General features: G+C 39.3%; 1 protein-coding gene across 1 annotated transcript in view; it reads right to left on the bottom strand.

Annotated features, from left to right (window-relative positions):
- The window catches only part of LOC144979662 (neuroglian-like), a 50,944-nt gene extending 35,665 nt beyond the window's left edge, over positions 1-15,279 (bottom strand). The window contains exons 1-3 of the mRNA XM_078926501.1: positions 15,182-15,279; positions 11,967-12,163; positions 10,982-11,164 (exon numbers count right to left, since the gene is read on the bottom strand). Coding sequence (XP_078782627.1) covers positions 10,982-11,164; positions 11,967-12,163; positions 15,182-15,261 — 460 coding nt within the window. The 5' untranslated portion in view covers positions 15,262-15,279. The remainder of the gene's footprint in view (positions 1-10,981; positions 11,165-11,966; positions 12,164-15,181) is intronic.
- Positions 15,280-23,440: the final 8,161 nt, after the last annotated feature.

The following is a 23,440-nucleotide window of genomic DNA, read 5'->3' as shown; positions in this document are numbered from 1 at the left end:
GTCATCTGTCAAGTGTTACAGTGAAAATTGGTTTGATAAAATGGAGGTCATCTGTCAAGTGTTACAATGAGAATTGGTTTGATACAATGGAGCTCACCATCAAGTAATAAAGTGAGAATTGGTTTGATAAAATGGAGGTCATCTGTCAAGTGTTACAGTGAAAATTGGTTTGATAAAATGGAGGTCAACTGTCAAGTGTTACAGTGAGAATTGGTTTGATACAATGGAGGTCATCTGTCAAGTGTTACAGTGAGAATTGGTTTGATAAAATGGAGGTCATCTGTCAAGTGTTACAATGAGAATTGGTTTGATAAAATGGAGGTCATCTGTCAAGTGTTAAAGTGAGAATTGGTTTGATAAAATGGAGGTCATCTGTCAAGTGTTACAGTGAGAATTGGTTTGATAAAATGGAGGTCATCTGTCAAGTGTTACGGTGAGAATTGGTTTGATAAAATGGAGGTCATCTGTCAAGTGTTACAGTGAGAATTGGTTTGATACAATGGAGGTCATCTGTCAAGTGTTACGATGAGAATTGGTTTGATACAATGAAGGTCACCATCAAGTATTAAAGTGAGAATTGGTTTGATAAAATGGAGGTCAACTGTCAAGTGTTACAGTGAGAATTGGTTTGATACAATGGAGGTCATCTGTCAAGTGTTACAGTGAGAATTGGTTTGATAAAATGGAGGTCATCTGTCAAGTGTTACAGTGAGAATTGATTTGATAAAATGGAGGTCATCTGTCAAGTGTTACAGTGAGATTTGGTTTGATAAAATGGAGGTCATCTGTCAAGTGTTACGGTGAGAATTGGTCTGATAAAATGGAGGTCATCTGTCAAGTGTTAAAGTGAGAATTGGTTTGATAAAATGGAGTCACCATCAAGTATTAAAGTGAGAATTGGTTTGATAAAATGGAGGTCATCTGTCAAGTGTTACGGTGAGAATTGGTTTGATAAAATGGAGATCATCTGTCAAGTGTTACAGTGAGAATTGTTTTGATAAAATGGAGGTCATCTGTCAAGTGTTACAGTGAGAATTGTTTTGATAAAATGGAGGTCAACTGTCAAGTGTTACAGTGAGAATTGGTTTGATACAATGGAGGTCATCTGTCAAGTGTTACAGTGAGATTGGTTTGATAAAATGGAGGTCATCTGTCAAGTGTTACAGTGAGAATTGGTTTGATAAAATGGAGGTCATCTGTCAAGTGTTACGATGAGAATTGGTTTGATACAAGGAGGTCACCATCAAGTATTAAAGTGAGAATTGGTTTGATAAAATGGAGGTCATCTGTCAAGTATTACGGTGAGAATTAGTTTGATAAAATGGAGGTCAACTGTCAAATGTTACAGTGAGAATTGGTTTGATACAAAGGAGGTCAACTGTCAAGTGTTACAGTGAGATTTGGTTTGAAACAATGGAGGTCACCATCAAGATTAAAGTGAAAATTGGTTTGATAAAATGGAGGTCATCTGTCAAGTGTTACAGTGAGAATTGGTTTGATAAAATGGAGGTCATCTGTCAAGTGTTACAGTGAGAATTGGTTTGATAAAATGGAGGTCACCATCAAGTATTAAAGTGAGAATTGGTTTGATAAAATGGAGGTCAACTGTCAAATGTTACAGTGAGATTTGGTTTGAAACAATGGAGGTCACCATCAAGATTAAAGTGAAAATTGGTTTGATAAAATGGAGGTCATCTGTCAAGTGTTACAGTGAAAATTGGTTTGATAAAATGGAGGTCATCTGTCAAGTGTTACAATGAGAATTGGTTTGATACAATGGAGCTCACCATCAAGTAATAAAGTGAGAATTGGTTTGATAAAATGGAGGTCATCTGTCAAGTGTTACAGTGAAAATTGGTTTGATAAAATGGAGGTCAACTGTCAAGTGTTACAGTGAGAATTGGTTTGATACAATGGAGGTCATCTGTCAAGTGTTACAGTGAGAATTGGTTTGATAAAATGGAGGTCATCTATCAAGTGTTACGGTGAGAATTGGTTTGATAAAATGGAGGTCATCTGTCAAGTGTTAAAGTGAGAATTGGTTTGATAAAATGGAGGTCACCATCAAGTATTAAACTGAGAATTGGTTTGATAAAATTGAGGTCATCTGTCAAGTGTTACAGTGAGAATTGGTTTGATAAAATGGAGGTCATCTGTCAAGTGTTACGGTGAGAATTGATTTGATAAAATGGAGGTCATCTGTCAAGTGTTACAGTGAGAATTGTTTTGATAAAATGGAGGTCATCTGTCAAGTGTTACGATGAGAATTGGTTTGATACAATGGAGCTCACCATCAAGTAATAAAGTGAAATTGGTTTGATAAAATGGAGGTCATCTGTCAAGTGTTACAGTGAGAATTGGTTTGATAAAATGAAGGTCAACTGTCAAGTGTTACAGTGAGAATTGGTTTGATACAATGGAGGTCATCTGTCAAGTGTTACAGTGAGAACTGGCTTGATAAAATGGAGGTCATCTGTCAAGTGTTACAGTGAGATTTGGTTTGATAAAATGGAGGTCATCTATCAAGTGTTACAGTGAGAATTGGTTTGATAAAATGGAGGTTATCTGTCAAGTGTTACAGTGAGAATTGGTTTGATAAAATGGAGGTCATCTGTCAAGTGTTACGGTGAGAATTGGTTTGATAAAATGGAGGTCATCTGTCAAGTGTTACAGTGAGAATTGGTTTGATACAATGGAGGTCATCTGTCAAGTGTTACGATGAGAATTGGTTTGATACAATGAAGGTCACCATCAAGTATTAAAGTGAGAATTGGTTTGATAAAATGGAGGTCAACTGTCAAGTGTTACAGTAGAATTGGTTTGATACAATGGAGGTCATCTGTCAAGTGTTACAGTGAGAATTGGTTTGATAAAATGGAGGTCATCTGTCAAGTGTTACAGTGAGAATTGATTTGATAAAATGGAGGTCATCTGTCAAGTGTTACAGTGAGATTTGGTTTGATAAAATGGAGGTCATCTGTCAAGTGTTACGGTGAGAATTGGTCTGATAAAATGGAGGTCATCTGTCAAGTGTTAAAGTGGGAATTGGTTTGATAAAATGGAGTCACCATCAAGTATTAAAGTGAGAATTGGTTTGATAAAATGGAGGTCATCTGTCAAGTGTTACAGTGAGAATTGGTTTAATAAAATGGAGGTCATCTGTCAATGTTTACGGTGAGAATTGGTTTGATAAAATGGAGATCATCTGTCAAGTGTTACAGTGAGAATTGTTTTGATAAAATGGAGGTCATCTGTCAAGTGTTACAGTGAGAATTGTTTTGATAAAATGGAGGTCAACTGTCAAGTGTTACAGTGAGAATTGGTTTGATACAATGGAGGTCATCTGTCAAGTGTTACAGTGAGAATTGGTTTGTTAAAATGGAGGTCATCTGTCAAGTGTTACAGTGAGAATTGGTTTGATAAAATGGAGGTCATCTGTCAAGTGTTACGATGAGAATTGGTTTGATACAAGGAGGTCACCATCAAGTATTAAAGTGAGAATTGGTTTGATAAAATGGAGGTCATCTGTCAAGTATTACGGTGAGAATTAGTTTGATAAAATGGAGGTCAACTGTCAAATGTTACAGTGAGAATTGGTTTGATACAAAGGAGGTCAACTGTCAAGTGTTACAGTGAGATTTGGTTTGAAACAATGGAGGTCACCATCAAGATTAAAGTGAAAATTGGTTTGATAAAATGGAGGTCATCTGTCAAGTGTTACAGTGAGAATTGGTTTGATAAAATGGAGGTCATCTGTCAAGTGTTACAGTGAGAATTGGTTTGATAAAATGGAGGTCACCATCAAGTATTAAAGTGAGAATTGGTTTGATAAAATGGAGGTCATCTGTCAAGTGTTACAGTGAGAATTGGTTTGATAAAATAGAGGTCATCTGTCAAGTGTTACAGTGAGATTTGGTTTGATAAAATGGAGGTCATCTATCAAGTGTTACGGTGAGAATTGGTTTGATAAAATGGAGGTCATCTGTCAAGTGTTACAGTGAGAATTGGTTTGATACAATGGAGGTCATCTGTCAAGTGTTACAGTGAGAACTGGCTTGATAAAATGGAGGTCATCTGTCAAGTGCTACAGTGAATTGGTTTGATAAAATGGAGGTCATCTATCAAGTGTTACAGTGAGAATTGGTTTGATAAAATGGAGGTCATCTGTCAAGTGTTACAGTGAGAATTGGTTTGATAAAATGGAGGTCATCTGTCAAGTGTTACGGTGAGAATTGGTTTGATAAAATGGAGGTCATCTGTCAAGTGTTACAGTGAGAATTGGTTTGATACAATGGAGGTCATCTGTCAAGTGTTACGATGAGAATTGGTTTGATACAATGAAGGTCACCATCAAGTATTAAAGTGAGAATTGGTTTGATAAAATGGAGGTCAACTGTCAAGTGTTACAGTGAGAATTGGTTTGATACAATGGAGGTCATCTGTCAAGTGTTACAGTGAGAATTGGTTTGATAAAATGGAGGTCATCTGTCAAGTGTTACAGTGAGAATTGATTTGATAAAATGGAGGTCATCTGTCAAGTGTTACAGTGAGATTTGGTTTGATAAAATGGAGGTCATCTGTCAAGTGTTACGGTGAGAATTGGTCTGATAAAATGGAGGTCATCTGTCAAGTGTTAAAGTGGGAATTGGTTTGATAAAATGGAGTCACCATCAAGTATTAAAGTGAGAATTGGTTTGATAAAATGGAGGTCATCTGTCAAGTGTTACAGTGAGAATTGGTTTAATAAAATGGAGGTCATCTGTCAAGTGTTACGGTGAGAATTGGTTTGATAAATGGAGATCATCTGTCAAGTGTTACAGTGAGAATTGTTTTGATAAAATGGAGGTCATCTGTCAATGTTACAGTGAGAATTGTTTTGATAAAATGGAGGTCAACTGTCAAGTGTTACAGTGAGAATTGGTTTGATACAATGGAGGTCATCTGTCAAGTGTTACAGTGAGAATTGGTTTGTTAAAATGGAGGTCATCTGTCAAGTGTTACAGTGAGAATTGGTTTGATAAAATGGAGGTCATCTGTCAAGTGTTACGATGAGAATTGGTTTGATACAAGGAGGTCACCATCAAGTATTAAAGTGAGAATTGGTTTGATAAAATGGAGGTCATCTGTCAAGTATTACGGTGAGAATTAGTTTGATAAAATGGAGGTCAACTGTCAAATGTTACAGTGAGAATTGGTTTGATACAAAGGAGGTCAACTGTCAAGTTTACAGTGAGATTTGGTTTGAAACAATGGAGGTCACCATCAAGATTAAAGTGAAAATTGGTTTGATAAAATGGAGGTCATCTGTCAAGTGTTACAGTGAGAATTGGTTTGATAAAATGGAGTCATCTGTCAAGTGTTACAGTGAGAATTGGTTTGATAAAATGGAGGTCACCATCAAGTATTAAAGTGAGAATTGGTTTGATAAAATGGAGGTCATCTGTCAAGTGTTACAGTGAGAATTGGTTTGATAAAATAGAGGTCATCTGTCAAGTGTTACAGTGAGATTTGGTTTGATAAAATGGAGGTCATCTATCAAGTGTTACGGTGAGAATTGGTTTGATAAAATGGAGGTCATCTGTCAAGTGTTACAGTGAGAATTGGTTTGATACAATGGAGGTCATCTGTCAAGTGTTACAGTGATATTTGGTTTGATAAAATGGAGGTAATCTATCAAGAGGTTATGGTGAGAATTGGTTTGATAAAATGGAGGTCAACTGTCAAATGTTACAGTGAGAATTGGTTTGATACAATGGAGGTCAACTGTCAAATGTTACAGTGAGAATTGGTTTGATACAATGGAGGTCAACTGTCAAGTGTTACAGTGAGATTTGGTTTGAAACAATGGAGGTCACCATCAAGTATTAAAGTGAGAATTGGTTTGATAAAATGGAGGTCATCTGTGAAGTGTTACAGTGAGGATTGGTTTGATAAAATGGAGGTCACCATCAAATATTAAAGTGAGAATTGGTGTGATAAAATGGAGGTCATCTGTGAAGTGTTACAGTGAGATTTGGTTTGAAACAATGGAGGTCCCATCAAGTATTAAAGTGAGGATTGGTTGATAAAATGGAGTTCATCTGTGAAGTGTTACAGTGAGGATTGGTTTGATAAAATGGAGGTCACCATCAAGTATTAAAGTGAGAATTGGTGTGATAAAATGGAGGTCATCTGTCAAGTGTTACAGTGAGAATTGGTTTGATAAAATGGAGGTCATCTATCAAGTGTTACGGTGAGAATTAGTTTGATAAAATGGAGGTCATCTGTCAAGTGTTACAGTGAGAATTGCTTTGATAAAATGGAGGTCATCTGTCAAGTGTTACAGTGAGATTTGGTTTGATAAAATGGAGGTCATCTATCAAGTGTTACGGTGAGAATTGTTTTGATAAAATGGAGGTCATCTGTCAAGTGTTAGAGTGAGAATTGGTTGATAAAATGGAGGTCATCTGTCAAGTGTTACAGTGAGAATTGGTTTGATAAAATGGAGTGATCTGTCAAGTGTTACAGTGAGATTTGGTTTGATAAAATGGAGGTCATCTATCAAATGTTACGGTGAGAATTGGTTTGATAAAATGGAGGTCAACTGTGAAGTGTTACAGTGAGAATTGGTTTGATACAATGGAGGTCATCTGTCAAGTGTTACAGTGAGAATTGGTTTGATAAAATGGAGGTCATCTGTCAAGTGTTACAGTGAGATTTGGTTTGATAAAATGGAGGTCATCTATCAAGTGTTACAGTGAGAATTGGTTTGATAAAATGGAGGTCATCTGTCAAGTGTTACAGTGAGAATTGGTTTGATAAAATGGAGGTCATCTGTCAAGTGTTACAGTGAGAATTGGTTTGATACAATGGAGGTCATCTGTCAAGTGTTACGGTGAGAATTGGTTTGATGAAATGGATGTCATCTGTCAAGTGTTAAAGTGAAAATTGGTTTGATAAAATGGAGGTCACCATCAAGTATTAAAGTGAGAATTGGTTTGATAAAATGGAGGTCATCTGTCAAGTGTTACAGTGTGAATTGGTTTGATAAAATGGAGGTCATCTGTCAAATGTTACGGTGAGAATTGGTTTGATAAAATGGAGATCATCTGTCAAGTGTTACAGTGAGAATTGTTTTGATAAAATGGAGGTCATCTGTCAAGTGTTACAGTGAGAATTGGTTTGATAAATGGAGGTCATCTGTCAAGTGTTACAGTGAGAATTGGTTTGATAAAATGGAGGTCATCTATCAAGTGTTACGGTGAGAATGTTTGATAAATGGAGGTCATCTGTCAAGTGTTACAGTGAGAATGGTTTGATAAAATGGAGGTCATCTGTCAAGTGTTACGGTGAGAATTGGTTTGATAAAATGGAGGTCAACTGTCAAATGTTACAGTGAGAATTGGTTTGATACAATGGAGGTCAACTGTCAAGTGTTACAGTGAGATTTGGTTGAAACAATGGAGGTCACCATCAAGATTAAAGTGAAAATTGGTTTGATAAAATGGAGGTCATCTGTCAAGTGTTACAGTGAAAATTGGTTTGATAAAATGAAGGTCATCTGTCAAGTGTTACAGTGAGAATTGGTTGATAAAATGGAGGTCATCTGTCAAGTGTTACAGTGAGAATTGGTTTGATAAAATGGAGGTCATCTGTCAAGTGTTACAGTGAGAATTGGTTTGATACAATGGAGCTCACCATCAAGTAATAAAGTGAGAATTGCTTTGATAAAATGGAGGTCATCTGTCAAGCGTTACAGTGAAAATTGGTTTGATAAAATGGCGGTCAACTGTCAAGTGTTACAGTGAGAATTGGTTTGATACAATGGAGGTCATCTGTCAAGTGTTACAGTGAGAATTGGTTTGATAAAATGGAGGTCATCTGTCAAGTGTTACAGTGAGAATTGGTTTGATAAAATGGAGGTCATCTGTCAAGTGTTACAGTGAGAATTGGTTTGATAAAAGGGGTCATCTGTCAAGTGTTACAGTGAGAATTGGTTTGATAAAATGGAGGTCATCTTCAAGTGTTACGTGAGAATTGGTTTGATAAAATGGAGGTCATCTGTCAAGTGTTACAGTGAGAATTGGTTTGATAAAATGGAGGTCATCTGTCAAGTGTTACGGTGAGAATTGGTTTGATAAAATGGAGGTCATCTGTCAAGTGTTAAAGTGAGAATTGGTTTGATAAAATGGAGGTCACCATCAAGTATTAACTGAGAATTAAAATGGAGGTCACCATCAAGTATTAAATGAGAATTGGTTGATAAAATTGAGGTTATCTGTCAAGTGTTACAGTGAGAATTGGTTTGATAAAATGGAGGTCATCTGTCAAGTGTTATGGTGAGAATTGGTTTGATAAAATGGAGGTCATCTGTCAAGTGTTACAGTGAGAATTGTTTTGATAAAATGGAGGTCATCTGTCAAGTGTTACGATGAGAATTGGTTTGATACAATGGAGCTCACCATCAAGTAATAAAGTGAGAATTGGTTTGATAAAATGGAGGTCATCTGTCAAGTGTTACAGTGAGAATTGGTTTAATAAAATGGAGGTCATCTGTCAAGTGTTACGGTGAGAATTGGTTTGATAAAATGGAGATCATCTGTAAAGTTTTACAGTGAGAATTGTTGTGATAAAATGGAGGTCATCTGTCAAGTGTTACGATGAGAATTGGTTTGATACAATGGAGTCACCATCAAGTAATTAAAGTGAGAATTGGTTTGATAAAATGGAGGTCATCTGTCAAGTGTTACAGTGAAAATTGGTTTGATAAAATGGAGGTCAACTGTCAAGTGTTACAGTGAGAATTGGTTTGATACAATGGAGGTCATCTGTCAAGTGTTACAGTGAGAATTGGTTTGATAAAATGGAGGTCATCTGTCAAGTGTTACAGTGAGAATTGGTTTGATAAAATGGAGGTCATCTGTCAAGTGTTACGATGAGAATTGGTTTGATACAAGGAGGTCACCATCAAGTATTAAAGTGAGAATTGGTTTGATAAAATGGAGGTCATCTGTCAATGTTACGGTGAGAATTAGTTTGATAAAATGGAGGTCACTGTCAATGTTACAGTGAGAATTGGTTTGATTCAAAGGAGGTCAACTGTCAAGTGTTACAGTGAGATTTGGTTTGAAAAATGGAGTCACCATCAAGATTAAAGTGAAAATTGTTTGATAAAATGGAGGTCATCTGTCAAGTGTTACGGTGAGAATTGGTTTGATAAAATGGAGGTCATCTGTTAAGTGTTAAAGTGAGAATTGGTTTGATAAAATGGAGGTCACCATCAAGTATTACAGTGAGAATTGGTTTGATAAAATGGAGGTCATCTGTCAAGTGTTACAGTGAGAATTGGTTTGATAAAATGGAGGTCATCTGTCAAGTGTTACAGTGAGATTTGGTTTGATACAAGGAGGTCACCATCAAGTATTAAAGTGAGAATTGGTTTGATAAAATGGAGGTCATCTGTCAAATGTTACGGTGAGAATTAGTTTGATAAAATGGAGGTCAACTGTCAAATGTTACAGTGAGAATTGGTTTGATACAAAGGAGGTCAACTGTCAAGTGTTACAGTGAGATTTGGTTTGAAACAATGGAGGTCACCATCAAGATTAAAGTGAAAATTGGTTTGATAAAAGGGAGGTCATCTGTCAAGTGTTACAGTGAGAATTGTTTTGATAAAATGGAGGTCATCTGTCAAGTGTTACAGTGAGAATTGGTTTGATAAAATGGACGTCACCATCAAGTATTAAAGTGAGAATTGGTTTGATAAAATGGAGGTCATCTGTCAAGTGTTACAGTGAGAATTGGTTTGATAAAATGGAGGTCATCTGTCAAGTGTTACAGTGAGAATTGGTTTGATAAAATGGAGGTCATCTATCAAGTGTTACTGTGAGAATTGGTTTGATAAAATGGAGGTCAACTGTCAAATGTTACAGTGAGAATTGGTTTGATACAATGGAGGTCATCTGTCAAGTGTTACAGTGAAAATAGGTCAACTCACTGCACAAGGAACAATGAATCACTCCTTACCCAAATTGTACCCAGTTGGGAAAAGAAACGGATTCAGTCAACGATGAATCTAGTCATCTTGTGCAGCAATTTACAAATTATTAATAACCAATTAATGTTTTGTTGGAGTAGAAAAACATCTTCTGAATATCTTCAATACGGTATCTAGTACTTCAATTTTTATTTCCCTCAAAATGTTATTCCAATGAGATCATTTTTGTCCAGAAATTTTCTAACTTCTTCAGTCCACAATTTTATAGACAACAAAAGCCAAAGACCCAAATATAGAGGGAAAGAGTTAAATATGGCAGCTAGCACTTGAGACAGACGTCCTCAGATTGTCCAAAACAGCGCTGCCAGACTAGTATTCATGAAGCGTAGGTGCGACTCTGCCAGACCTCTGCTTCATGACCTGCATTGGCTGCCTGTTGAGAAAAGTATTAAATTCAAAGCTTGTGTTTTAGTGTATCGTTGTCTTGAAGGTACTGCCCCTTCCTACATTTCGGAACTAATTGAAAGATATTCAAAACCCCGCCCCTTACGTTCGGCCAGTGATTCCACAAAACTAGTTGTCCCTCGAATTCGGAAAAATGCTGGAATGAGATCCTTTTCTCATTTCGAACCCTATTTGGAACGCTTCGCATTCGTGAAAAAGAATCTTTGTCTATTTTTAAACGTTCGCTTAAAACATATCTGTTTCGTCTTTAGTAGATGTTATAAGAAGCAAGATAGGTCTGTCTGGTTTCTATTGTGTGTCGTGTGTCTGTGTGTGTGTGTGTGTGTGTATGCTTGTGTGTGTGAATGAGTATGTGTCAGCCAAAGTAATTTGTAATTTAACGCTTAGAGTCTGGTGTCTCGGAGTTATAGCGCTATATAAGTTTTCAGCATTATTATTATTATTTAAAAAACGAAAGGTCTGCCGACATTTTTGACCACAAATTACAATTATAAAATATACTAAACAACATGAATGAAGCAACACTTGTCTGTTCCAAACCTTTCAAATCAACAAACAGACGGCCATTGTCCATTGCCACTACTGAGGAAAATTCAGAGAGGTACCAGTTGTAGCTGATGTCTTTGCCGACCACCTTGCCCTGGTTGCTGCATGGCAGCTTTACATAGGAATAGGCCGTTTTGGTGATTGTCGTGTCAGCAGCTGGATCAAATGGGGGCAGTCCTAGAGGCATTAAAAAAAACAAATATGAAAAAAATTATTTTTCGTTCACAGAAGCATGAAAAGGCAGTTTCAACAATGTTTTACTGTTATCTGAAAACTAAATAACTTGTCTATGAGGTGTGATCAAGTGTGTATCAAACAGTCCAGCAAAGAATCAGCCTGCCTCAGCTGGGTATCGAACCTCAGACCTTTATGATTTCTGGTCAGACGTGCTACCATTACACACATTTTTCACATGTGCCTGCTCCATTAGGGAGTGACATAAAGTCGACGCCGCTTAATAGCACACCATCGGGAGTTCGGGTTAGTGTGTCAATTAAGCGGAGTGTGCGATTAAGTGGAGAAAACTATAAATGAGATGGAAATAATTATTTGTGGGTGATAAGTACAAGTTTAAGATCACAGAGAGAACAGCATTCCATGAGATATTAGGACAAATTGACTTGCTAGAAAAATACACAACAAATAGAGGCTTTCATGACAAGAAGGCAACAGCATCCTGGTAGGCATGCCTGCATTTGAAATCACTTTCTTGTTTAGAAACAGGGTCCTGATAGCTCAGTTGCTAGAGCACTCGCTTCACATGCACAGAGACTGAGATCTATCTGGGTGAAGTCTAGATGTTTTTCTGGACCCTCTGTCCACCCAGTAGTGACTGGGTCTGTTAGATCTGGTGGAAAGTACTTTGAGATATTATCCTGTCCAAGGGTAGCAAGCAATAACCAGTCACATTCACACTATAGACACTGGGATAAACTACGACTCTACAGCATGGGCCTAATGTCTCTGAAGAACTACTTACTGGTCTCATACAGAATCTGCATTTGAGACATGCTGGCAGCCTCCCCAATGGTGGCGACACAGTAGTACTCCCCGTTAAAACGATCGCTGTATCTTGGAATGGTCAAATCTCCAGAGCGGGAGTCAAATGAGATCAAGGTGTTCCCGTCTCTGTCTTTCTCCGATTGGACAACTTTACCGTCACGATACCATTTATACCTGAAAGGTAGAAGGATGGTTGGTTGGATGGATGGATTGGTGGATGGATTGGTGGATGTATCGATGGATGGGATGAATGATTGGATGGATAGTTGGATAGAATGATGGATGGATGGCTGGATGAATGGATGGATGGTTAGATGGATAGTTGGGTGGGTGGGTGGATGGATGAATGTATGGATGAATGGATGGGTAGTTGGATAGAATTACAAACGGATGGATGAATGAATGAATGGATGGATAGTTGGATAGAATGATGGATGGATGGATGGTTGGCTGGATGGATTGGTGGAAGAATGGATGGATTGGTGGATGGATGGTTGGATAGATGGATGGGTGGGTGGGTGGGTGGATGGATGGATGGATGGGTGGATGGATGGATGGATGGATGGATGGGTGGATGGGTGGATGGATGGATGGATGGGTGGATGGGTGGATGGATGGATGGGTGGATGGGTGGATGGATGGATGGGTGGATGGGTGGATGGATGGATGGATGGATGGATGGATGGGTGGGTGGATGGGTGGATGGATGGATGGATGGGTGGATGGGTGGATGGATGGATGGGTGGATGGATGGATGGATGGATGGATGGATGGGTGGGTGAATGGGTGGATGGGTGGGTGGATTGGCGGATGGATCGATGGATGGATGGGTGGGTGGATTGGTGGGTGGGTGGATTGGTGGATGGATGGATGGATGAGTGGATGGGTGGTTGGATGGGTGGATGGATGGATGGGTGGGTGGATGCGTGGATGGATGGATGGATGGATGGATGGATGGATGGATGGATGGATGGATGGATGGTTGGATGGATGGATGGATGGATGGATGGATGGTTGGATTGATGGGTGGGTGGATGGATGGATGGAAGGTGATCTGGATAGATGAATATATTGTTGAATGCAGAATATGGATGGGGAAGGGGGTAGGGGTCATCTAAATGGACCAATTAAGACAAAATTATGGCCTTCCGCGTGGTGTCCTTAGAGGTCATCGACTAGATATTCCATGAAGTAATAGACATAGACACGATAAATAATACACAAAACGTCTAATGACAATAGGAATGAGAAAATTGGGAGGTATATTGCCCAAGGAACAAAACTGAATGTTCCTGGTGCCTGAAACGGAGCTTGTACTCAGAATCCACGGTGCAAATGCATTAACCACTCGGCTCGTCCCGTATCACCCCCCCCCCCCCCGCCCCTTGTTTATAAATATTTGAAGTAAAAATGATTTGATAAAAAATGACAAAAACAAAATAACTGCCTTAGGAATAGATATATAATACAAGACAGACAAAGAGCATTGGTGTGAGCGGTGCCTTTTGGTGTGGTAATAGATATATAATACAAGACAGACAAAGAGCATTGATGTGAACGGTGCCTTTTGGTGTGGTAATAGATATATAATACAAGACAGACAAAGAGCATTGGTGTGAACGGTGCCTTTTGGTGTGGGAATAGATATATAATACAAGACAGACAAAGAGCATTGGTGTGAACGGTGCCTTTTGGTGTGGGAATAGATATATAATACGAGACAGACAAAGAGCATTGATGTGAACGGTGCCTTTTGGTGTGGTAATAGATATATAATACAAGACAGACAAAGAACATTGATATGAACGGTGCCTTTTGGTGTGGGGATAGATATATAATACAAGACAGACAAAGAGCATTGATGTGAACGGTGCCTTTTGGTGTGGTAATAGATATATAATACAAGACAGACAAAGAGCATTGGTGTGAACGGTGCCTTTTGGTGTGGTAATAGATATATAATACAAGACAGACAAAGATCATTGATGTGAACGGTGCCTTTTGGTGTTGTAATAGATATATAATACAAGACAGACAAAGAGCATTGATGTGAACGGTGCCTTTTGGTGTGGTAATAGATATATAATACAAGACAGACAAAGAGCATTGATGTGAACGGTGCCTTTTGGTGTGGTAATAGATATATAATACAAGACAGACAAAGAGCATTGATGTGAACGGTGCCTTTTGGTGTGGTAATAGATATATAATACAAGACAGACAAAGAGCATTGATGTGAACGGTGCCTTTTGGTGTGGTAATAGATATATAATACAAGACAGACAAAGAGCATTGATGTGAACGGTGCCTTTTGGTGTGGTAATAGATATATAATACAAGACAGACAAAGAGCATTGATGTGAACGGTGCCTTTTGGTGTGGGAATAGTTTTATAATACAAGACAGACAAAGAGCATTGATGTGAACGGTGCCTTTTGGTGTGGGAATAGATATATAATACAAGACAGACAAAGAGCATTGATGTGAACGGTGCCTTTTGGAGTGGGAATAGATATATATAATACAAGACAGACAAAGAGCATTGATGTGAACGGTGCCTTTTGGTGTGGTAATAGATATATAATACAAGACAGACAAAGAGCATTGATGTGAACGGTGCCTTTTGGTGTGGTAATAGATATATAATACAAGACAGACAAAGAACATTGATGTGAACGGTGCCTTTTGGTGTGGTAATAGATATATAATACAAGACAGACAAAGAGCATTGATGTGAACGGTGCCTTTTGTGTGGTAATAGATATATAATACAAGACAGACAAAGAGCATTGATGTGAACGGTGCCTTTTGGTGTGGTAATAGATATATAATACAAGACAGACAAAGAGCATTGGTGTGAACGGTGCCTTTTGGTGTGGGAATAGATATATAATACAAGACAGACAAAGAGCATTGATGTGAACGGTGCCTTTTGGTGTGGTAATAGATCGTGCAAATAAGAGCGCAGACATTGAAAGAAAATAAAGAAGATATTTATCGCAATGACACAACTTTAGCCCCACAACTATCGTGACTTATAAATAAAAGAATCAATGTATCATCCCTGACACAAATTTAACACAAAAACCATCTTGACATGAATAGGAATTCATGATCTTCATTTGTTGGATGCAAAAGAAAACTCGCTCAACATCTAGTTATGTGAATCTATGGTCAAATATTTTGACTTACGATGGTTCTCCGGTGGCTTTACAAGACATCACAACAGAACTGTCTGGGGTGAAGTAGTGCGTCCTTGCAGTCATGGGCATGAGTATTGTGGGTGTCACAACAGCTAAAAAAAATTAAATGAGAAAAAATTATCATAATCTGATGGGATCATCCTGGGCCAAGAAATTAAACATCCAGGCCACGCCCCACCCGCGAAAAATAACTGAAAAAAGGGGGGGGAGGGGAAGGAAACATAGTATACCGATCTCATCAAACAAACGCATCCAGACATCAGACTACAAACACATCCAGACATCAGACAACAAACACATCCAGACATCAGACAACAAACACATCCAGACATCAGACAACAAACACATCCAGACATCAGACAACAAACACATCCAGACATCAGACAACAAACACATCTAGACATCAGAGAACAAACACATCCAGACACCAGACAACAAACACATCCAGACACCAGACTACAAACACATCCAGATACCAGACAACAAACACATCAAGACATCAGACAACAAACACATCCAGACATCAGACAACAAACACATCCAGACATCAGACAACAAACACATCCAGACATCAGACAACAAACACATCCAGACATCAGACAACAAACACATCAGACATCAGACAACAAACACATCCAGACATCAGACAACAAACACATCCAGACATCAGACAACAAACACATCCAGACATCAGACAAAGAACACATCCAGACACCAGACAACAAACACATCCAGACATCAGAATACAAACACATCCAGAGACCAGACAACAAACACATCCAGACATCAGACTACAAACACATCCAGACATCAGACAACGAACACATCCAGACATCAGACAACAAACACATCCAGACATCAGACAACAAACACATCCAGACATCAGACAACAAACACATCCAGACATCAGACAACAAACACATCCAGACATCAGACAACAAACACATCCAGACATCAGACAACAAACACATCCAGACATCAGACAACAAACACATCCAGACATCAGACACAAACACATCAGACATCAAAACATCAAACACATCCAGACATCAGACACAAACACATCCAGACATCAGACAACAACACATCCAGACATCAGACACAAACACATCCAGACATCAGACAACAAAACACATCTCAGACATCAGATCAACAAACACATCAGACATCAGAGAACAAACACATCCAGACACCAGACAACAAACACATCCAGACACCAGACTACAAACACATCCAGATACCAGACAACAAACACATCAAGACATCAGACAACAAACACATCAGACATCAGAAACAAACACATCCAGACACAGACAAAAACACATCCAGACATCTAAACAACAAAACAACATCAGACATCAGAAACAAACACATCCAGACACAGACAACAAACACATCCAGACATCAGACAAAAACACATCCAGACATCAGACAACAAACACATCAGACATCAGAACAAACACATCCAGACATCAGACAAAAACACATCCAGACACAGACAACAAACACATCCAGACATCAGACACAAACACATCCAGACATCAGACAACAAAACACACTCAGACATCAGACAACAAACAATCCAGACATCAGACAACAAACACATCCAGACATCGACAACAAACACATCCAGAGCATCAGACAACAAACACATCCAGACATCAGACAACAAACACATCCAGACATCAGACAACAAACACATCCAGAATCCAACAACAAACACATCTCAGCACAATCGTACAGCAAACACATCCAGACATCAGACAACAAACACATCAGATATCAGACAACAAACACATCCAGACATCAGACAACAAACACATCGAGAACAGAAACAGACACACCAACAAAAACACATCAGACATCAGACCAAAAGAACACAACATCCAGCCATCAGACAGCAAACACATCCAGACATCAGACAACAAACACATCTAGATATCAGACAACAAACACATCCAGACATCAGACAACAAACACATCGAGACATCAGACAACAAACACATCCAGACATCAGACAAAGAACACATCCAGACATCAGACAACAAACACATCCAGACATCAGACTACAAACACATCCAGACATCTGACAACAAACACATCCAGACATCAGACAACAAACACATCCAGACATCAGACAACAAACACATCCAGACATCAGACAACAAACACATCCAGAGATTAAACAACAAACACATCCAGACATCAGACAACAAACACATCCAGACACCAGACAACAAACACATCCAGCCATCAGACAGCAAACACATCCAGACATCAGACAACAAACACATCTAGATATCAGAGAACAAACACATCCAGACATCAGACAAAAAAACACATCCAGACATCAGACAAATAACATATCCAGATAGCAGACATCAACAAAAATTAGACCATCCCAAAATCACAACAAACACATCCAGACATTGGACGACGGCAAACACACTCGGACCTCAGAAAACAACCAGTTTTCGGACAAAAAAAAACTTTCAGACATCAGACAACAAACAAAACTAAACATCAGACAACAGACAAATCAAAACATCAGACAACAGACAAATCAAAATTCAGACAACAGACAAATCAAAACATCAGACAACAGACAAATCAAAACATCAGACAACAGACAAATCAAAACTTCAGACAACAGACAAATCAAAATATCAGAAAACAGACAAATCCAGATGTTAAATGACAAGCGAAGAGTAGAGTGGAAAAAATAACACGTCCACTTATCGAAAGCTCTGTGACTGCCTCCTTTGATTCATGTCCAGGCTCCAAGCCTTGCCTCCCGAGACAGAGCAACGGAGAAACTACAACCATCAAAGAGTTATCATTGTTGAGTTTCTGCTTTTCTATTTATAGCGGGAAAGCTCATACCCCTAACACCACTCAAGGGGGGCAATCAAAATATTCCAAAATGGACAAATGGTGTGTGCCCCCCCCCCTCCCCTGTTCTCTTCATTGTTTAGAACCACGCTGCTCGCCGTTGCTGGGTGACGTGACGTCATACTACTTATTGAGAAATGTCCAATCGTTGTACAGCAACAAATCCTGTGGCCGATAACTCGATAGGTTGGACGAAAACATGAATATAGATCGCTCCCATTCAGTGAGAACGATTCATAAAAAGCGGCCGGCCATAAACAACTGTAAGTTAAGAAGCCGAGTTACTTCATTTTGTCTCTCATATATGCAACGAAGCTACACATATTAATTGTATTACTCCATAATCTAAATATATTTTGAGTCCTAATCATACTCTCTTATGTCATAATAACATGGGTGCATGTACACACACACACACACACACACACACACACACACACGCACGCACATAAACACACCAATGAACAATTTCCCCGTGTTTTCTCTCTCTCTCTCTCTCTCTCTCTCTCTCTCTCCCTCTCTCTCCATCTATCTCTATCTCTCTAGTTCTCTCTCTGTCTATCTATCTGTCTAGCTATCTATCTATCTATTTATCTTTTTATCTATCTATTTATCTCTCTTCCCTCTCTCTTTCTTCCTCTATCCATTCCTCTCTTCTATTGTAAAACATTGTTAAGACTTTTGCAGACTTATGAAGCATTTACTGATTTAATTGCAGAAGGAACGAAAGTCCTTTTGTATTTGTTGGTTCTGCAGTGTCCTAGAGCATACCTTCTACCTGATGGGAGAATTTTAAATTCTTGATGAATCACATGGTTTTTGTTATTAATGATAGAAACAGCTTTTTTTAATGAGATGTTTTTGATGCCAATGTTCAACACCATCCAGAGGGGAATTTATTAGTTTTCTCGATTCTTTGATAAGTTTATTTATTTTTGACTTTTCTCTTACCCCACATCCACCATGCCACACTGTAATGCCAAATGTAATAACGCTCATAATGAAAGAGTTGTAAATTTGCAGCATGGTCTTTTTGCTGAAATTTAAGGATCTTAATTTTCTCAGAATATACATTCTTGGTGTTAGTTTTTTACCCATAGTGTCGATATGATGTTTGAAATTCAAATTGTGACTAAGCGTTATGACCATGTATTAAAATAATCTACAATTTCTACATCAACATTTCCTATTTTAACAGGTTTCATTTGTTCGTATTTCTGTTGTTATTAAAAAAAAAATTATTTAGTTTTTGAGGTATTTTATTTCAAGAAAATTGTGCTGGCACCAGTCAACAAATTTATTAACTTGATTAAAATATTTCGTTTTCCAGATTCATTATCTGTTATGAGACCCAGTATGGCAATGCCGTCAGCATATTTTATCACCTGGCAGTTCAATATATATAAATGATATAAAGGAGATTAAAGATATGAAAGAGATACTGATAAGGTAATATATATATATATATATATATATATATATATATATATATATATATATATAGAGAGAGAGAGAGAGAGAGAGAGAGAGAGAGAGAGAGAGACAGAGAGAGAGACAGAGAGAGAGACAGAGAGAGAGAAGAGAGAGAGACAGAGAGAGAGAATGAGAGAAAAGAGAGAGAGAGAGAGATTGTTTGTTTGTTTTTAAGGGTTTTACGGCGCTTGCAACACATTTAGGTTATATCAGCGCCAGTAAAAAGGAAGAAAATTGGATAGTAGAAAGCTCTAGAATTACAATTAAAGCAGCCAAGAGAAAGTAAGACAAAGGGGAACTGGGGACATATAGGGATCAGATGTAGATTCCAAGAGCACACCACTAATGTACTTAGTTTGAGATCACCCATAAGTCTCATCCGGACACAAGCACAAAACCCAACAAATAGGAACACACTCTAATGCTTACATTATACATTCAAAATAAAAATAATAATACATAACAGAGAGATGATTTACAAGGAAAAAAATATCATCTCCCAAAACAATAAGTGTGCATTTGACTGTTTCCCTCCCAGCTAGGACTCCGGTCAGGGCCAGGACAAAACCAAGTAATCTCATTCCAAGACAAAGACATAAAGCATGTTGGAAAACAGATACAAGGGGATAGAAGACACAGTATGTACCTCCCTGCCCACTATGGGAGGTCAGGAACCCCACCCAGAGAGAGAGAGAGAGAGAGAGAGAGAGAGAGAGAGAGACACAGACAGACAGACAGACAGAGAGAGAGAGAAAGAGAGAGAGAGAGTGAGAGAGAGAGGGGGAAAAAAGAGAGAGGAATAAAGAGAGAGAGGGGGGAGGGAGAGGGGAGAGAGAGGGGAGAGAGAGAGAGGGGAGAGAGAGAGAGAGAGGGGGGGAGAGAGAGAGAGGGGGGAGGGAGAGGGAGAGAAAGAGAGAGAGAGGGGAGGGAGAGGGGAGAGAAAGAGAGAGAGAGAGAAAGAGAGAGAGAGAGAGAGAAAGAGAGAGAGAGAGAAAGAGAGAGAGAGAGAAAGAGAGAAAGAGAGAGAGGAGAGAGAAGAGAGAGAGAGAGAGAGAGAGGAAAAGAGAGAGGAGAAGAGGAGAGAGAGAGACGAGAAGAGAAGAGGAGACAGAGAGAGAAGAAGAGAGAGAGAGACAGAGAGAGAGACAGAGAGAGACAGAGAGAGGAGACAGAGAGAGAGAAGAGAGAGAGAGAGAGAGACAGAGAGAGAGAGCAGAGAGAGAGACAGAGAGAGAAGAGAGACAGAGACAGAGAGAGAGACAGAGAGAGGAGACAGAGAGAGAGAGAGAGAGAGAAGGAGAGACAGAGAGAGAGACAGAGAGAGAGAAGAGAGAGAGAAGAGAGACAGAGAGAGAGACAGAGAGAGAGACAGAGAGAGACAGAGGAGAGACAGAGAGAGAGAAGAGACAGAGAAGAGACAGAGAGAAGAAGAGAGAGAGACAGAGAGAGAGAGAGAGAGCAGAGAGAGAGAGAGACAGAGAGAGAGAGAGAGAGAAGAACTGCAGTGAGTTTGACTGTACCCTGCAGGATCCCAAGACGAATAAGGAAAGAAGGAGAATACACTCCTTCATGTTTCTGTGAGTCTGTCCTTGTGGGTCAAACGTCTTCTCTACAGGTCAAAGTTGTAAACTCTTGAAACGAAACCCTTAATGTCTGGTCGAACCGTGGACTGGGACTTCCCAGGCGACAGGGGTTTACTGTAGATTCAAGTCTGTAGGGAGGGGAAAGAGACAAAAAGAGGGTAAAATCATTTATAACGGCATCCTAATGAAGAAGATGGTGATGCGAGTGTGAGTGTGTGTGTGTGTGTGTGTGTGTGTGTGTGTGTGGGTGGGTGGGTGGGTGGGGGGGGGGAGGGGTGAAATTTTATAAATAGTATGCGATTGGCTAAGAAGCTCACAATATTGCCACCCGGAAGTATAACAGACCAACACACAAAACTGTGTGTAAATTTGAACGTTTATTGTCTGGTTAATACAGTTGATTGAGAATTACTCATAAACGCGGATGGCAAAAAACAATAACAAAGACCCGAGTGACGTCAACTTCGAACTATCTCTTCACGGCCAGCAGTTTAATAAATTATAGAACTTTGTTGTCCAAAGAAATGTGATGCCAATATAAAATACAATTAATTAGCCTAGGTAGCGTTTACACTCGAAACCTCAATGAACCTCCGATAATTTATAATCAACCACAAAGTTAACACAGTTATCTATGAGCACAATGTGGGAAATAAACACTTAAGAAACATATTAACTGCATTCACTATCTGGATTAAAACACGTCAGTGTAAATCAGACGTGTACACAATGATAATATGCAGTTGATCACACCCCACACTCACGTAGGCTACACACAAAAGCTAGAGGTGCCTAAATGAGCCAGTAAAATGGAGAGAAAAATAAAATGAGTAGATATGACTCATATGTAAGGGAACAACACAAAACAAACAACGTCTTCGTCAGGAGACAAAAAAAAACACAAACACAAATTTACAAAATATCCCATTTCGTCAAATGTGGAAACAATGTTAATGTGAGGAAAGGGCGTCGAGTGTGGATGCAAGAAGAGGCGCGAGATAACGAAGGCGGGGGGGGGGGGGGGGGGGGGGGGGGGGGGGGGGGGGGGGGGGAGGGAGGAGAGAGAGAGAGAGAGAGAGAGAGAGAGAGAGAGAGAGAGAGAAGCCTTTTTACAGTTACTTTTACTATATACACACACAGTCTTACGCACACAGACACACATACACAAACCCACGCATATATCCTCTCTCTCTCTCTCTCTCTCTCTCTCTCTCTCTCTCTCATTCTTTCTCTCTCCCCCCCCCCTTTTTTTCCCCGCCTTCCTCATCTCGCGCCTCTTCTTGCATCCACACTCGACGCCCTTTCCTCACATTTACATTGTTTCCACATTTGACGAAATGTGATATTTTGTAAATTTACATATTTGTGTTTGTGTTTACTGTCTCCTGACGAAGGTCAAGGGCCGAAACGTTGTTTGTTTTGTGTTGTTCCCTTATATATGAGTCACATCTACTCACTTTATTTTTCTCTCCAGGCTACACACACACACACACACACACACACTCACACACACATGCACACACATGCACACACATGTACAATTGACTCTTGAATATATAACCCATTAGCCAGACATGACTTCACTGCAGAGAAGTAAATATAAATAGATAATAACAAAATAAATTGTTATCAAGATAATGGTGGTGGTAATGATGATCATGATTAGTACGGGAAAAATGACGCTGCTGCTATTGCTGCTGCTGATGATGATGATGATGATGATGGTGATGATGATGGTGGTGGTGGTGATGGTGGTGGTGCTGCTGCTGCTGATAATGATGATGATGATGGTGATTGTGGTGATGGTGGTGGTGGTGCTGCTGCTGCTGCTGCTGCTGCTGATGATGATGATGATGATGATGATGAAGATGAGGATGATGATGATGATGGTGGTGGTGGTGGTGGTGGTGGTGCTGCTGCTGCTGATGATGATGATGATGATGATGATGATGATGATGATGATGATGGTGGTGGTGGTGCTGCTGCTGCTGCTGCTGCTGCTGATGATGATGATGATGATGATGATGATGATGATGGTGATGATGATGGTGGTGGTGGTGATGGTGGTGGTGGTGGTGGTGCTGCTGCTGCTGCTGATGATGATGATGATGATGATGATGATGATGATGATGGTGGTGGTGGTGCTGCTGCTGCTGCTGCTGCTGCTGATGATGATGATGATGATAATGATGATGAATGATGATGTGATGATGATGATGATGATGATGATGATGATGAGATGATGGATGATGGTGGTGGTGGTGGTGGTGGTGCTGCTGCGCTGATGATGATGATGATGA

This window comes from Berghia stephanieae, chromosome 9 (assembly GCF_034508935.2).
Source record: "Berghia stephanieae isolate SIO BIC M18660-M18661 chromosome 9, UCSD_Bste_1.3, whole genome shotgun sequence".
Lineage (NCBI taxonomy): Eukaryota > Metazoa > Mollusca > Gastropoda > Nudibranchia > Aeolidiidae > Berghia > Berghia stephanieae.
The sequence above is the reverse complement of the archived record's forward strand: the minus strand, read 5'-3'. Positions and strand labels throughout refer to the sequence as shown.